Source organism: Muscardinus avellanarius (genome assembly GCF_963383645.1).
Source record: "Muscardinus avellanarius genome assembly, chromosome: 3".
Classification (NCBI taxonomy): Eukaryota; Metazoa; Chordata; class Mammalia; order Rodentia; family Gliridae; genus Muscardinus; species Muscardinus avellanarius.
The window spans coordinates 127,494,092-127,512,486 of NC_137788.1; the positions used below are offsets into that span (position 1 = coordinate 127,494,092).

At 35.8% G+C, this 18,395-nt stretch overlaps 1 protein-coding gene across 1 annotated transcript in view; it reads right to left on the minus strand.

Moving 5' to 3' along the window:
* Window positions 1–1,208: 1,208 nt before the first annotated feature.
* The window catches only part of VPS13C (vacuolar protein sorting 13 homolog C), a gene marked incomplete at both ends in the record, with an annotated part of 203,754 nt that continues 186,567 nt past the window's right edge, over window positions 1,209–18,395 (minus strand). The window contains 10 exons of the mRNA XM_080691629.1: window positions 1,209–1,313; window positions 2,012–2,095; window positions 3,063–3,186; window positions 5,701–5,789; window positions 10,782–10,896; window positions 11,348–11,471; window positions 14,373–14,418; window positions 15,716–15,879; window positions 16,425–16,500; window positions 17,258–17,371. Of these exons, the coding sequence (XP_080547755.1) occupies window positions 1,209–1,313; window positions 2,012–2,095; window positions 3,063–3,186; window positions 5,701–5,789; window positions 10,782–10,896; window positions 11,348–11,471; window positions 14,373–14,418; window positions 15,716–15,879; window positions 16,425–16,500; window positions 17,258–17,371 (1,041 nt within the window). The remainder of the gene's footprint in view (window positions 1,314–2,011; window positions 2,096–3,062; window positions 3,187–5,700; window positions 5,790–10,781; window positions 10,897–11,347; window positions 11,472–14,372; window positions 14,419–15,715; window positions 15,880–16,424; window positions 16,501–17,257; window positions 17,372–18,395) is intronic.

The following is an 18,395-nucleotide window of genomic DNA, read 5'->3' on the forward strand; positions in this document are numbered from 1 at the left end:
TGGTACTGAGGGTGGAACACAGAGGCTTTCTACCTCTGGGCTATACTCCCAGACCTGTTTTATATTTTATTTGGAAACAGGGTCTCACTAAGTTGCTGAGAGCCTCACGAAGTAGCTGAGGCTGGCTTCAAACCTGTGCAATCCTCCTGTCTCAGCCTCCCAAGTAGAGATTACAAGCATGCGCCACCACGCCCGGCTACTTTTGAGTATTTTAAAAAGTTTCAAAAAAGTTTTAGTAGGCAGTGTGTCACTGATCAGCGTAACTGAGATGTAGAAGGGACAAAATTATGTTGTACTAAATTGATTCTCTAAAACTGTCCCTCAAATAACAAATGTAACGCTTATTTTCTAATGTTATATACACATTATTTTACTCAACTTGAGATTTTTTATTCTATCAAGTATTTATAATACAGCTATGGATATATATTAGGATAAAATAGTAATATATGATGCCCTTAAAAGTCTCAACTTCTAAAACACAATATCTGGGAATATAAAAATATCATATTGTATATATTCTAAGTTCTGAAAAACTTAAAGTGCAACAGTTTCATTAATCAGCAAATTATAACTGTGCCATATAAAGTCATCCTGAAAGAGGACGTAATAACTTCAAGATTTTATGACTGCTGCATTACAGAAAATCCAGCAGAGCTGTCTTCAGGGTTGACTGTCCAGATTTCCTTTATTATAGTGCAAAGAGGAAAAGTAGGCACCAAAGTAAATGTTTTAATTTAAAAAAAGAAACATGCCATTTCTCTCCTTAGTGGTGTTTTTGGTCAATTACCTAATATATCAGAAATGTTACCTCAACTCAATTATTGAACAAAATACACTCAGGCAAAATGTCAGTGTCCAACATTTGTATGTGGGTAAAACCTTTCAAAGAACAATAGTCATTCTAACTTCCTTAGTCTTTAATTCAAAATAAAGCTATTACCTTTAATATCAATGAAAATTTCACTCTGAGACTAAGTGACATATTTCTTGGAGGGTCTGATCCACTCGAGCAGCAATGGGCAAGTGGACTGCTAACATATGCATGGTTATAAAATTCCGAGTCAAAACTGAAGGGGAAGAAAGGGAAATCCAATACTAGCTACTCTGTAAGAATGAAACCAAAGAGGTGCTTGAAGATATTGCCCTAGCATCATAAAGAAGGTGACTGTGTTTTAGCAGCAGCAGCAGCCCTATGGAATCTGTGATCATGACGGTATTTGGGACCTGAGAAGTTTCAGTGACGACTGCTTCATCAGTTGTTTTTGCTGGTGTCTCACCGACTGTGCATCCTCGATGGCATTAAGTGCTCTCTATAAAATAAAACACGTGCTGTGAGTTGTGAAGGCAAGTTCAGACTATAGAAGCAGGAGCTAGAGCTCCCCACACAGACCCCACATGTGACGCAGGTGTGCCCCTTCTGCCCTGTGAGTCCACAGCACACAGTTTTAAGCTTATACACCCATGCAAACTATAACTGGAAGAACTTTTGTGGGGAATAAAAGGTGTTAGTTCTAACAGGCTTTATAAAAAGTATTTCAGGTTGAGTTGGATGTGGTGTCATGCTCTTGTAATCCTAGTACTTGGGAGGCTGAGATAGGAGGAGTGCAAGTTTGTGGCCAGCTACTTAGTGAGGCCCTCTGCAACTTAGTGAGACCCTGTTTCCAAATAAGAAATAAAATTGAGCTTTGGATATAAGTTGGAGGTAGAATGCCTTTGGGTTCAATCCCCAGCACCAAAAAAAAAAAGTCTTTCAGGTAAAATAATCGAGGGAGTATTCTTTAAAATATGTAGTTTAGCTGGGCATGGGGGTGCACACCTATAATCCCAGTACTTTGGAGGCTGAGACAGGAGGATTACAGGTTCCAGATCAACTTCAGCAATTTAGTGAGGTTCTCAGCAACCTAGCAAGACCCTGTTTCAAAACAAAAAAATAAAAAAGGGCTAGGGATGTAGCTCAGAGGTAGAATGCCCCTGGGTTCAATCTCCAATCAATCAATCAATAGTTTACCTCTGCTGAAGCAGTATCCTTCAGATAAATTTTCCGAAGACAGCCTAGATTGGCATTGTCTCTTTTATGAAATAGACCTTGTTCCTGTTTCAAAAGAAGGAATAGCAGAAATTATTCTTGAGAAGAAAAAAAGCATAACCTTTAATTAGATGCTTACCTATCAACTCTTTTTATAGACAGTAGACTATCAGAATATACATATTCAAGTTTGATATAAAATGAATCATATTGGTATGAAGCAAGTGATTCTATATTAATTGTCAGAATTTATGAAATCGGATGAATATACATCTATCTGTATAAAATAATGGCTTTGTGCAGGCAATGATAAATGGCCTACAGAAACACCACTTGATAACTTATCACATCTGACAAATCAGAAAGCCCTTTCTTTATTTCCCTGACTGACAAATAAAATTCTTATATAACATAACATATATTGAACCAATTTTCACCATGTAGGCGAAAGAAAAGTGGTAACTGATGAAACTGTAAAACGTGTGCACAGTGACGGTCTCTACCAGCTTGAAAACTGTTCTCAGAGAGTGATGGAGGGAGACATGATGTATTCACATTACAAACACAAACTGTATTAGGATTCCACAGATGCCAAACGTTACAAAGCAGAGTTTAGACACCATATTTATTTTTACTAAAGCACTTAATAATCTCTTTTAAAACCTAAAAAGGGAAAGTTTTCCAGAATTGCCTAAGATTACAGTGAAATAGTATCTGTATAAAGCTAAAAAATAAACCCCTCATTACAAATGCAGATATCTACCAAAACAAACAATCAAACAAACAAAATCCTAATTCTCTGGAAGACAAACTGATACTTCACTCTATGCAGTCAAGGACTGTCAGAAAATAGCTATACAAATCTATTTATATTATCCCTATATCTTGACTCAGCATAAAAATAACAACAACAATAATAACAATATACCTCCACACATTGTATGCAGTTAGCTTTTAAAGAGTCTCAGGAAGCACTAGTTTCCATTCATTTAATGAATTATTTGCTCTAAAGGTGTGATTCATGTTTTCTTACCTTAACAGAAATTTTCAGCAGATTTTCATCAACACTAGGAGGAAATACAAAATCTTCAAATGGACACTGCCAATCTACAGACATATGGCCAAGGATTTCTACCTCCTTTATACACAGCACTCGCCTATTTTGCAAAAAAAAAAAAAAAAAAAAAAAAAAAGAAAAGAAAAGAAAAGAAAAAACAGAGGTTTGTGGTAGTTAATTATTCTACTATTTCACTTTGCTGGATGACACAGGTAGTGCTCATTCAGTAAACAATGAAAACGGGCTAAAATAAAGGTAAGCTTCCCATTAAAAGAAAAAAAGGTCTAGGTAACTGTCAAAGATAAATATGACACCTGCCACCCAACAAAGTAGACTCTCTAAAATTCCTCTTCTACAAATTTTGCAGAATTCAGAAAAGTGTAACTTTTTTTTAACTGACCAAAAATCTGATATGAAAATCATCTTTGAACACATAAGGAATAGGATGTACTCTCATCTGGGAAGCAATAAAGGCAGAAGCCCCTGACAATGTTTAACTTGAAAAACTATTAATTGCTCTTTACTGTCAGTCACTTATGCCTCCCAGTCAAGAGAGAATGTGCAGAAAATGTCACAAACTCAAATGTCAGCAAAGATTCATGTTAAGCCTACTAATAAATATCAGACTTGAACATTTTAGCACTAATGTACTATATCACAGAGGGAATATCCCATTTTACTCAACAGCAACAGAAAAAAAATAACGGAATACTTAAAGGGCATCCACATTGATTTTACAGTCTGTGATTCAGATTTAATTACTGATATAACCATACTTGATTTTAAGTTTCTATTACAGAAAGCAAGGTTAATTCAACAAATACCTAGGGTATCAGAGAAATTGAGGAATATAAGGTTTTGCTTGAGAATTACTTCTGAGCTATTAAAAGAAATAAACATGTAAATAAATGTCAGAGCACAAGCAGACAGGTGCTGAACAGGAAAGCCATTCAGCTGTGGGAGAGGGGCAGAGCATTTGGGGGATGGAGGTGACATGAGGGTTCATTTTTGAAAGCAAACTCTCTACTTGAGAGGGGAAACCACAGTCCAGATGAAAGGAAGAGCACGCTGACAAATACAGAGGTGCAAATATAAGGGAATACGTATTTGAGGAATGCTGAGGTCTTCAGCTACAGCAACAGATATAAACCGTCATTAGCTTAGTGCTGGGTGTGGTGGCGCATGCTTGTAATCCCTGCATTTGGGAGGCTGGGACAGGAGGATCGCGGTTCACGGATAGCCTCAGCTACTTAACGAGGCCTTTGCAACTCAGTAAGTGAGACCCTGTTTCAAAATAAAGAATAAAAAATAGGGCTGGGGGTGTAGCTCAGAGGTAGAATGCCCCTGGGTTCCATCCCTGGTACCATAAAAAAAGAAAGAAAGAGAAATGAAGAAATAAAGAAATGAAAGAGAGAGAGAAAAAGAGAGAGAGAGAGAGAGAAAGAGAGAGAGAGAAAGAGCCAGGCATGGTGGCACATGCTTGTAATCCCTGCACTTGGGAGGCTGAGACAGGAGGATCGTGCAGGTTTGAAGCCAATCTTGCTGGCTTAAGAGACCCTGTTTCCAAATAAAAAATATATAATAGGTCTGGGAGTGTAGCCCGGAGGTAGAAGGGCTTCCAGGAACCCCAGTACCAAAAAAAAAAAAAACTAGTAGAAAGAAAGAAAGAAGGAAGGAAGGAAGGAAGGAAGGAAGGAAGGAAGGAAGGAAGGAAGGAAGGAAGGAAGGGGAAGGAAGGAAGGAAATTAGCTTAGTGCCAGATGTCCACTATTTTGAATATCTTTAAACTTTTTTCTTTTCTTTTCTTTTTTTTTTTTTTTTGTGGTGGTCTGGGGATGGAACCCAGGAGAATTCTACCTCTGAACTACATCCCCAGCCCTATTTTGTTTCGATTTTGAAACAGGGTCTTACTAGGTTGTTGAGAGTCTGTTTGCTGAAGCCATCCTCAAACCTACAATCCTGTTTCTGCCTCCAGAGTTACAGGGATTACAAGCATGCGCATCCATGCCCGAACTCTCTTTCTGATCACCCCACACACACAATGGCACTGTTTCCCCCTGCCACCGTAAGCCACCTTCATTCTCTTACTCTTGCTCAAATGATGGCCAGCGTCTACTTGACACTTTGGTAAGATCTCCAAGGTCTCAAGCCCAGATTTTTACTTAAACTCCTATCGTTTGCCTGCCTGCCTGCCTGCCTGCCTGCCTACCTATCCATCCATCTCAACTCCATCCTCCTGACAGTGGGCATCTCCATTTTGATATCTCATAGCTGTCAAACTCAGTAAGCAAAAAACAAAAATAAGAAATTCACCATCTTTTGCCTCAGAATACCAAGAATAGTACCATCAACCCTTTTGGTACTCAAACCCAAAGCCAGAGAGCCATCCTGTACTCCTCTCACTCCAGATCCAGTCAATCACCACGGCCTGTCTCCTAAGTCTAGTCTGTATTTCCATTCTTGTTCTTAGTTTAGGCCCTTATAGCTGTAGTGGCCCCTGACATTCCCCCATTCCTTGATGTGTAACTGTATAATCTCAAGACTGTGGGTGATGGATTTCACTTCCATGATTGATTAGGCTGTTACAGTAAGAAATACTGCTTGAAAGAAATACCTATTTGTAACCATAAGGACTGCCTTCTTGCTTCCAGGAATAGTGCAGTGATATCGGAAAGTCTCTCCTTCCACCTTTTTTATCTGATTCTGAAAAAGAAACAAGACTCAAGATTTGGGAAGTATAGTCAATTAACATTTCTATGATGGCTAATTATGATAATAGTTGTTGGAAAAACTTAACTAGAAACAATTTTACATATTGTACAATTCTACATATTGGCATATGGAGCAAGAAAAATATTCATACCATGTTTATAAATTAGCTTCCACTGTTGCCTTCAAAGAAAAACATGTAGTAAATGTTTACCAGGAACCTTCTGGTAAAATATAATGTGTTCTGTGGTAACATGGGAATTTTAAAAACATATACCAGAAATAATCATACATTTTTATTAAAGAACATATAAACAAATGCTAATATAAAACTACTACTTTAATATTACAGGGATTCCATGACAAAAACTTTGAGTTGGATCTATATTTTTCAGAGGACTATTGATATTTCATCAGATTTATTTATTTTATTTATTTAGGTACTGGGAGTTGAACCCAGAGGCATTTTACCTCCAAGCTATACCCCTAGCCCTAATTTTTTAGTTTCAAAGAGGATCTCACTAAGTTGCTGACGCTGGCCGCCAACTCTGATCTTGTCCAGTACTGGGATTACAATGGGCCACCATCCCTGGCTCATCAGATTTTCCTGGGGTGTGTATGTGGGAAGGGTTATAATCCTTCTCAAAAGTTAAGATCCAACCAATGATTTATAAAGATTTACACACATGATAAAATTCTAAAACTGATGTTTAATGTTTTTGAATGCTTAATCATATAGGTTAAACATGCATTGAAAAGTAGATTTTATTTGTAAAATTATATTTTTGATAAGAAGATGTAATGACAATATTAATATGAACAAATAGTTGGCAGGATTTATTTCTACAGACAAGTACAAGCATAAAATAATTCAAGTATAAATTGTAAGCATAATTATTTTTCTTCTCAATGATCCTAAAACTACTTAGTCAATATACATTAAAAACAATGAAAGTTTTTATAATTAATGTTAATTAATTTGAATAAAATAATATTAATAGTTTTCATAATGAATGCTAATGAACTATTATTGACTGTAACACATGCCTAAATATCAGATTAAAATACAAAATATAAAGACACTGAGTAAGACCATAATGCTTTACAACCAAAATTACAACAACCCATGTTAATAGATAATATAATCAATATAATCACAAGCAGAGAAAGCACAATTGCTGTTGTTGTTTTAGTGCTTAAATATACATTTTTTAAAGTTTGGTCCCCGGCTATTGCTTGCCAATCAAAAACTGTGAACAAGGAAGAGAAGCCCCACAGCTATCACCATTACATAGTTTAGAAAAATGTTTTTTCAGTACTACTAAAATTCCACTACACTCTGATATTCACATTAAGATATTCAGTCACTGATGACAGCAAGAGACCAGATTACTTGATAAAATATTAACTACTCTTTCCCAAAATGCAGTTTTTGGAGATTTAACAATATTTTCAAAAGCCTTTTTGCCTAGTAATTACTTTATCAAGTTAATTCTAAGAAAACAGAAGATATGAAAAGGTAAAATATATAATGATGCTTAGCACAGCTTTTACTGTTAATAAGAGAAACAACTTTAATGTGAAAATTAAGAATAGTCAAATATACAATATAAGGTTACCTCAATAGATTATTACATATGTAAAAATTTAAAATGTTTATGAAGTATTTATAATATAAAAACTATAACTTAAAAGAAAAAGCACAAATGTCATTTTAAATTTCGTGATTATAAACACCTGAGCCAAAACAAGTATTAACAAAAAAGCTGGCTATATGTATGTATACAGAAAAAAATATATATTTTATTTGTGTGGTGTGTGTGTGTAGTATAAACAATAACTACTCTAGGAGAACACAGGGTAAGCAGAAAAGCATATCCTATGAAAACATGGATTAGTAATCCATCAAAGTTAAGTATTATAATAATATAGAGCAATGCTTGGCAGAAAAAATAATTTAAAATATGTCTATATTACATCAAGAGCTAGCATACATAATTTTACACTCTTATGTTCTTTAATATTTATTCATTGTGTTATACTTGGTCCCTGAAAGACAAAAGTAATTTTTCTTTTGTATACCAAGCAGTTTAAAAAGAAATCAATAAATATGTCTTATCCTAGTAGCCAATTGGAGCAAGGGATAAAATAGGCTAAATTTCTCAGGTATCAATGCCTATGCTTGCCACCCATTAAAAAAACTACCAAGTCCTCTCAGCAAAGTACATTCTATTTTTTCCAGTAATTGTAATAATAAAGTTTAAATGGTCTGTTATCTTATTAAACCAGACAAGATGACCATATATTTAGCTAAAATAATAAAAAGGTTTTTTTAAGTTTTGTGCTTACTGACACAAATGCAAAAAGAGAAATCATAAGGAAGAGTTTAATAACATATGGAGCTCAACAGAGAGCAAGTAAACAATAAGAAAAAATTCTAAGTTACCAAAGTTCTCAAAAGTTAAGTGTCATTAAAATCACCGTATCTCTAGGAAAACTAAAATCACCACATTTATCTAAGACCCTTGGCAAGGCTAGTTATTAGTAATGACTTAAGATAGCATCTTGAATCACTTATTGTGCTCAATGCTCACAGAAAACTGCACATGCAGTGACATCTTCCTATCCTCAGTCCTCTGGCACAAGAAGACTGTCTTGTTACAGTTGGTCCCTTATGGACAGAAGTGCGGGTTCTTGTTTGGCGATGCTGGGGATCAAAACCCTGGGCCTTGCAGCATCTGCTAGACAGGTGCTCTAACACTGAGCTACTTCCTCAGCTCCAAGGACAGAAATTTGCATGTCTTCTTTTGTGTGATCTTTAAACGTTATTCTTTTCAAAGTGCTTATTTCAATTGTGAAGCATTAAATTAATTATACTGATAACTATAGTTTAAAAATATATAATCCCCTAAACAGCTATAAAGTAGCAGTTTAATTGACTTCAACTATACAATACATTAGAAGTCTAAGTTTGTACTTTGGTTTTAATTTTGGAAAGAGCATGAAAGTTGTGAAATAAGAGATACTGCTAAATTAAATTAAATATTTCCATATTGTACCATAAAAATTAAATACAACTTATTTTGAGAATTAAAAGGAGCCACAGTTTCAACAATAATTTATAATTATTTTTGTTCTCATTAAAATGCATATTCTCTAAGGATTTAAATGAAAAAGGTTTCACTTTTAAAAATAACACCACCTATATATTCAAGTGCCACATAAATAATTTACCTAATTATATGTTCTACTTCTATTTATACTAATTAAAACTAACAATTATGAAACAAGCACAGCCAAAAAGGAGATTCAATATTTGAAAACATAAATTTTAAAGGCTGAGAATGTATATAACATAATTATAAATCATTGCCATTTAGTTAGCAATAGTAATAAGAAACAGAAAAAAGGAGGGTAGGATGTGGCTCAATGGTAGGGTGCTTGCCTAGCAGGCACAAGACCCTGGGTTTAATCACCAGCACCACAGAGAAAACAAAACAAAATACGAGAGAGAGAAAGAAGACACTGACAGAAACAGGCTGAAAAACCATTTTCTCAAAATTCATGGGCCACATGCCAATTCTCATTTGAAGTTTAAGGATAGACTCAGAGCAACTGACTTTTAGTTATTAAAACAGGTTTCAGTTAATAGTCCCATGAAATCTATGTTATTTAATCATCAGGGCTCAGAAACATAAAGAAAGGGACTCATCAGGTAGGACATATTAACTATCCTTTTTTTCAACTTTACTTGAAATGCACATGGACAACACAAAAAAAGACAAATTTCTCAAAGTGATAGTAAAAGTATCTGCCTCTGGGCACAGCAGTCTTTCACTATTAAATGGAGAAGAGCTGAGGCCCTGCATCCTTTCATCTCTCATACCGCTCTTAACCCGGTATGGTCTACCATTTCCATCCTCAGTCAAGCTACTACTATACAGAGTTGAGATGGAGGTGAGAGTGACAAAGGAAATTTCATTAAAGTGACTCTCAATCGAATTCACACACAGTCAAATAATACCACAGTTTGTTTGATTTTTAAGGATGAAATCAAGTAGTAGTATAGGAAACATTTACTCCTCTATTTCCAGTTCTTGCTGTGTAGGCAGAAAAAGAAAGAAAATAAAGTTAGAAGCATGCAAAAAGATAAACTATAATCATATATAATAAAAACCAAAGCTAAGAACAATTAAGAGTCATTTTATTTTAACATCAATAAGAAAAATATTAATAAATTCATTTTGGAAGAAGACCAATCACAGGAAAATAACAATTTGCATGTGTATATATTATTATTTGTTTGTTTTTTACTGGGGGTGGAACCCAGGGGCTTTCTACATCCAGGCTACACTTCCAGACCTATTTTATATTTTATTTGGAAATAGGGTCTCACTAAGTAGTTGAGGCTGGCTTCGAACCTGCGTGATCCTTCTGTCTCAGCCTCCCAAGTGCTGGGATTACAAGCGTGCGCCAGTATATATTATTTTAATCAAATAAATTTAAGACTAAAAGATTAAGAAAATTTAATTTTTAAGGTTGAACAAGATTATAACTGTATATAATATTTTTACTCTTCCTAAAGTTTACCTGAATAAGTCTAAATTTACAAAGTACTGAAATAAACTGGTTGGGAGAAAAGGAAGCAGTAAAATTCCAATTAAATAGCTACCAAGCAAGAAAACAAAACTAACAATACTAACTAAATTAACTACCGCAGAAATAATAATATAGCCTATGACTTCTTTGAATGTTATCTTTCCTGTACAAAAAAAATAGCTTTGTTCCTATGCAGAAAAAATTAGCAGTTATTTCCACTTATCATGTTAAGTTATAATAAAAGAACAACAAATAATCAAATTCTTTTCTACAAACAAGTATAGTCCTTTAAATAAGTACATGAATCAGGAACTTCAAGAACCAGCCATTAAATTTTTTTTCCCCCTTAATTAGAGTTCACTCATGACTTTTAAAAGTAGAGTTTACCTCGAACAAGTCATAGCCCTCAGATTCTTGTCTGTCGTAGGGACGAATGATGCCATCCTCCTGGATCAGGCGAGGGGGGCGGAGGCTGCACACTTCCTCAGTTGATTCTGCCGCCCTGAAAAAGACAGCAGAGAAAGGTGAGAAAACATGTCAGCAGCTTTCAAAATAATGCAAATTGATGCAAATTTGATTTTAAAACAATTGGTAATTTAAGTAACTTGTCCAAAATAAGAAGTAAAGTATTAACTCTAAGTCTGTCTGACTCTAAGCCCCCCGCCCCCACACCCTTTTCTTAACGAAACAAAAATGTCAAATGATAAAACAAGAGACTAACTTATCTACTTTTTGTATCTTGGGAAGTATCAATAAGTATTTATTGAATAAGAAAGAAATTAAGGCATAAAAATATCTTTTTTATTCTATTCTGGTGGCACTCTACCTTGTAAAGCTGCCATAGCTTCCAACAAGATTGTAAGTCCAAAAAGCAGGGAAAATATCTAACCTATTTATGCATTCCTGGGAATGATGAGCACGCAGACATGTACACACAGCACACTGCATATTACCTCTGAATGCCATGGAAGGTGCTGCTGGCCATATCTATGATCCCACCAGTTGGTCGAGCCACAACACCTACAAGCCCTTTCCCAATTCCTTTAAAGAATCCAGCCGCTCCCTCCTTTCTGGCACCTTAAAAACAAACAGAAAACAACACAATGAATATAAAAAGTTTTTGGGGGGAGGGGGTGGTACTGGGGTTCCTAGAAGCCCTTCTACCTCCAGGCTACACTCCCAGAGAGACAGATTATATATATATATTTGGAAACAGGGTCTCTTAAGCCAGCGTGGCTGGCTTCGAACATGTGCAATCCTCCTGACTCCGCCTCCCAAGCGCAGGGATTACAAGTGTGCGCCACCACACCCGGCTTTATACAAAGATATTTTAAAATAAGCAATTTTGAACTCAACAAAAACCTGAGCCAAATCCATAAAGCTACAAGAATTTGGCTTTCTAAATAAGTTAAATTTAATCCTAAAATGATAAAATCATGGCTCTCAAAGTGTGTTAAATGCAAATTCCCGAGCCTCACCCCAGACCTACTGATTCAGAAACTCTGAGGGTGAGGCCGGCAATCTGTGTTTTAATAAGCATTCCAGGGCACCTTGAAGCACACTCAAGCTCAGAACTACTGAGGGAGACTTAGTCGGTACTGTGGCTGAAAGGTCTAAGTACTGCAGAAAACATTTCTCTCTTTTTATGATAACCATTAAGATTTTACAAGCAGTGTACTTTAAAAATATAACTTTATTGAGATACTGCTCACATGCTGTCAAATTAACTCATTATGGCATACAAGTTAAATTTTTTTTTGTTTTTTTTTTTTTTTTTGGTGGTACTGGGGTTCCTGGAAGCCCTTCTTCCTCCGGGCTACACTCCCAGACCTATTTTATATTTTTGAAACAGGGTCTCTTACGCCAGCGTGGCTGGCTTCGAACCTGCGCGATCCTCCTGTCTCCGCCTCCCAAGCGCGGGGATTACAAGCGTGCGCCACCACGCCTGGCAAGTTAAATGTTTTTAATATACTCAGAGTTGTGCAAGCATCACTACAATCAATTTTAGAAAACTTGTATCATCTCTAAAAGAAATCCCATGTCCACTTACAGCCATCCTCCATTTCCCCAGCCCTCCTCCTTCTGGTTCACCCTGCTCCCTCTGCATAGCTAGGCACTCACCTGAGAAACCTTCTGTCTCTGTGGATTTGCCCATTCTAGACACTTCACACAAATAGAATCATTTGATACGCGGTCTACTGTGTGACGACTCTCTTCACTATGCATCATCTTTTCAAGGTTCATCCATCTGGTAGCATGTATTAATGTTTGATTTACTTTATCATTAGCTACATAATTTCCATTGTATGGAAATAATTTCCATATATAATTTCTGGCTAAATACAATGGCTAAATAATTTCCATTGTATGGAAATTCCCATGCACTAGGTGATGGGCATTTTGGTTCCTCTTCCTCTTGACTAAAGTGAATAATGCCAGGGATGAATATTCACATACAAGTTCTTCTCTGTACACCTGTTTTCAGTTCTTTTGGGCATATACCTCAGAGTAGAATTACTTCAGTCATATAGCAACTCCATATTTAACCTTTTGAGGCAAAGCCACATTATTTTCCTCCAAAGTGGCTGCACTATTTCATATTCCTATCAGCAATGCATGAGGATTCTAATATCTTCACATTCCCCTTTAATATCTGACTTTAGTCATCCTATCTCATTGTGGGTTGACTTAAAGATCCCCAGTGGCTAATGAAATGTGCTTATTGGCCATTTGCACATCTTGTTTGGAAGATACTCATATCCTTTGTCCATTTTAATTTATTTTATGAAATCCAGGAGCCTTCTACCTCGGTGTTATACCCTCAGACCTTTTTTATATTTTACTTAGAAACAGGGTCTCACTAAGCTTCTGAAACCCTCACTAAGCTGCTAAGGCTGGCTTCAAATCTGCAATCCTCCTGACTCAGCCACCCATGTACTGGGATTACAAATGTGTGCCACCATGCCTGGCATTCCTTTGCCCATTTTAAACTGTTTTTTTAAGTCATAAGAGTTTTTTATTTACTCAAGATACAAGTCTCTTATCAAATAAATGATTACACATTTTTTCTCCCATTCTGCAAATGGGTTCTTTTCTCTTTCATAATGACTGCAAAATTAGAAGTGCAAAAATTTTAAATTTTGATGAAGTCTAGTTTATTTACTTTTCCTTGTTACCCATGTTTTTATGTCATATCTATAAAGGTTTTGTGTAACCTGAATAAAAATTCACTCCCATATTTTCTTCTGAGTTTTGTAATTTTGCTCTTATGTTTTGAGTTTGATAGTTTTTATCTTACATTTACATATTTAATAATTTTTATATACAGTATAAAGGGGTCCTATTTCACTCTTCACATGTGGATATCTAGTTGTCTCAGTGCCTGCTGAAAAGACCATTCTTTCCTTATAGATCAATAAACCATAATTGTAAGGGCTTACTTCTAGACTCTCAATTGTACCTCACTGACCCATAGACCTATACTAATGCCAGTATTACGCTTAGTTTACTTTAGTAAGTTTTAAAACTGGGAAGTATAAAGTTCTCCAGCTTTGCTCTTCTTTATTCAAGACAGTTTAAGCTATTTTTAGTCCCTCAAATCTATATATAAAATTTAAATTCAGCTTGTCGATTACTGCAAAGAAAACACACTTTAAAAAAAACAGGAATTATATTAAATACTACATGCTTGTTCAGTTAAAAAAAAAAAAGATTTAAAAAGTAAAAGCCAAGCCAACTCCTACTGAGGACCCCAAAGACTAGTTTATCATTGGCCCCACTGAAACACCATTCAAAGTCTGAATCATAGTCTAGTATTAGCCCCTCTGTTTTCTGAGGAAAATATATTATTTAGACAATTTAAGATTATGCATCTAACAGCAATTCTCAGAATCAAGTATCTAGTAGCAATAACATCTATTATGTTTACCACGAGTCAGTTCTCCAGACTCATCATGGGAAGGAAATATTTCCACCTACCTTCCATGGGTTTTGTTATTATTCCAGTCACTCCACCAACAACTCCCTGAAAGAGAAATGAATCATAAAGACTCAACAGCATGTAAGATGCTTAATTTAAAAACCAACCACTAGAGGTCTCCACAGACATATTAAAAATAACTTTTTTTAAGTTGCACACTTAATGTGAACAACATGCATGTAAAAGTGAACACTGTAACTTTATAACTAGCAAATCATAAAAAAATTAAATGAGAAGTAAAATCATATAGTAGAAATAGCAACAGATTAAAAGATCCTAAATCTGGCTTTGGTACAATGAACCATATAACTGTGGGCAATTGATTCCATCTTGTTTAAAGCCTCAATAAGCTTAACATCAGTAAATGAGTTAAGTGAAATGTCTCTAAGATTTAATTATAAATTTAATGAGATTACTCGATATTCACTATACTTTAATTAGTGAGAGTATAGAAAACTGGAAATAAAGGGACTCCCAAGGATAGCAAATAACCTGACAAAGTATTTCAGAGGCTATTCTGTAACTTAGTGAGAACATTTCAATATAAAAAATAAAAATAGGTCTGCGGGTATAGCTCGGAGGTAGAATGCCCATGGGTTCAATCCCCAGTACCACACACACACACACACACACACACACAGTCATGTAGTTAAACATTCCTAATAAAGGTCAACTAATGATGATAATACGATTGCCTATATATTCTATAAACACACAGAAAGAATTGAAGGATATGTTAAACTGAAAAGATTACATATCTCTGGAAAAAGGTGAGTGGGGTGATCAAAGAGTATTCTAAGATTACCTGTAATGTATTAAGGACTCATTTAAAGAACCTGATGCTTCTTATAATGATTTATAAGGCAAATACTCACACAGTGACTGTATATATTCCTACATTAGCTACATGAATTAGAAAGTGTTGAAGAGTAGGTAGAGGCAGATCCTGGTTCACCTCCTACTTCACCTCCATGCACTCCTTCCACAGACACTGCTGACAGAGGATGGAGGTGGGCTGAGGGCTCTTCCTCCCCCCAGTGCCATCACTAACCCACCCCCACCGCTCACTTCCTCACCTTCTACACTAGTTCTAAGGTGGTCAATTACAGTTTTACTCCAGCCCAAATGTAAAACCATGTCTGGGAATTTAGAGTTATATCTGGTGGAGACAGGGGGAAGGAGAGCAAAGAAAGAAAAGGTACACTCCAAAATTTATCACTAGTCAGTTCTGACAGACCTAGACCCATATACAGCATTCAAAGTTTCAAACAAAAGAGAGTGTATATATTAAAGTGAACTCACATAAACACTGAGGGTTTCTAGAGTATTCAGCAATACTTACTCTCAGGAAGCCCTTCCCTCCTCTGGCCAGGCTGTCTCCAAAATCTTTAGGCTGTCGTCCCATCTCCTCTCTTCTCTTTTGTTGATATTCCTTGTCCATTGTAATTGCTGCCAAACCTTTTCCGACAGAACCAGTGATTCGAGATACCACTCCTGCTGCACCACCTGCAGAAAGGCGCAGAGAGGCAAACCACGCTGATCCTTGGAAAAGCATCATTACAGAACACGGCAAACAACTGCTTCATAGGAGTTTTAAGCACATACACAAAAATGCAGACAATATTTTTTTTGCCAATGTACTTTTCTTTTTTGGTGGTACTGGGGTTCCTGGAAGCCCTTCTACCTTAGGGCTACACTCCCAGACCTATTTTATATATATTTTTAAATTTGGAAACAGGGTCTCTTAAAGCCAGCACGGCTGGCTTCGAACCTGCGCGATCCTCCTGTCTTCGCCTCCCAAGTGCAGGGATTACAAACGTGCGCCACCACGCCCAGCTGCCAATGTACTTTCAACCTAAGTAATTGACTCAATACCACAACAAAGGCATATGAAAAAACATCAGCAGCCACTATTATCTTCTACTTAAAAACAAGAAAGCAAGCCTTTTTTTAAAAAATGAGTGATTCCTCTTTTTTCATAAATGATACATTTTATAGTAATATAATAAAAATACATATACACATGCATATATACAATAAATGATACACACCTACTGTGTGTCCAAAGAGACTTCTTACTCCAATCACTAATCCTTCAGCAAATTCTTCAGGGCCTTGAACAGCACCCTGGCTCAAAGAAAGTTTACTATTTAAAATTTAAATAAGTTAAAACTTTTAATCTCATATTTCAAGGTTTCTAGAAAAACATAGAATGTAAAAATCCATAAAGGTTAAGATGAAACAATTTTTATCCTATATCTCAAATACTGACATAACACCCATTGTAAATGAAGGTATGTTCAACCTGCGTGAACTCTACAAAATCTGTAAGAGAACAGATATGTTACCAGCTTCGATCCCAATGTGAAGTTATCTGCCCAGTACCAAGTTCTTAGACTACGGAAGCCAGCAGCACTGGGAAAGGACCAAGGCTACATCGATGTGGCTCATTCTCCCGTTTATTCTCTCTGCCTTGTCCTCCGCAACCCTCACAACACGGAGCTCCTAAACTCTTCAACAGAAGTGGAAAACCGTGACAAAAGCTTGAATATAGAAATCAGTTTTAGAGTTCCATTAGTCCTTTCCACAGTGGTGGAACAGTTTCCAAATAGTCTAAACTCCCTCATAAATCTAAATACCTTCATAACTACATTAAATCCTTGAAAACATGGGCATTATCTTATTGCCCAAATAAATACTAGAAGTAATCATTTAATTCTAAAACAATCTCTCAATGTCATTGTAAGTACTTTTAAATAAAAATACAGAATTGTTTAATTATTTAAAATTATTCAGTTCCTAAATGCAACTAAAATACAAATTATTTTTCAGTAAAGTAGAATATCCATTTCTATGTAGCTATACTTAAATAAAAACTCAGTACCTGGAAGGGTTCATAGAATAATGCTTCAACTCCTTCAGACAGACCTCTAATTAATCCAAATGGGTTTCCAAGCACATCTAAGCCCAATACAAGGACATACATCTGTTTCAAGAACTAAAGAAAAAAAATAAAATTCTTTACCACTGTTGAAAGAAATATTATCATGATGCAAGAGGAAAAAAGGGAGATGCTGATTAAATTACTCATGTGTTACCAGAGAGCTGTGTGAAATAACCATTAATTGGTCTTTCATGATGTACCAAGTGCTGTGCTGGTACTTTACACGGGGCTTCAAGTTAGAAAGAATTAAGTTTCAACGCCAGGCATGGTGGCGCACACTTGTAATCCCTGCGCTTGGGAGGCAGAGACAGGAGGATCGCGCAGGTTCCAAGCCAGCCGCACTGGCGTAAGAGACCCCGTTTCAAAAATATAAAATAGGTCTGGGAGTGTAGCCTGGAGGTAGAAGGGCTTCCAGGAACCCCAGTACCACCAAAAAAAAAAAAAAAGAAAGAAAGAATTAAGTTTGAGGTACAGTCTACCATTTAGCATTTATATGACTCTAGAAAAGATAGTCTCTATAAGCCTCACCCTTCTCATCTATGAAATGGGAGGCTATAATGACCTTGCATGAGAGAGTATGTACACTAACTGAATATATAATTTAGCAACTGTTAGTTGATTTATTCTGACCTTACCATCACTATTACTACTGAACTAGATTAGAAATAGTTATTAACTAAAAAAAGGAAAATATATCCCCACTTAAACATATAATAATTATAATATCCATACCTATTACAGGAGAAAAGATTTTCCAGAAGAAGGAAAAAGAAAAGTTACCCTGCAGTTCTGTGCATAATAATGATACCTCAGTGGCCTACAACCATGACTCTGTACACATATACCCAAACCAAGGAAAAGCTGATGTACAGGGAGGAAGCACTTAGAATTCCTCTTGCAATTCCTCTACACTACATTTAGAAACTATAGTCACTTAAGAATTCAGGCTTAATGATTCCCTATTCTTTCCCAAACACATAAAAGTATAATTGCAAAGAAATATAGATACCAGAAGAAAAATTTTAAAGGTATATAAAGCATGGTAAAACTAAAGAAACAGAAATTAATCATTTAAGAA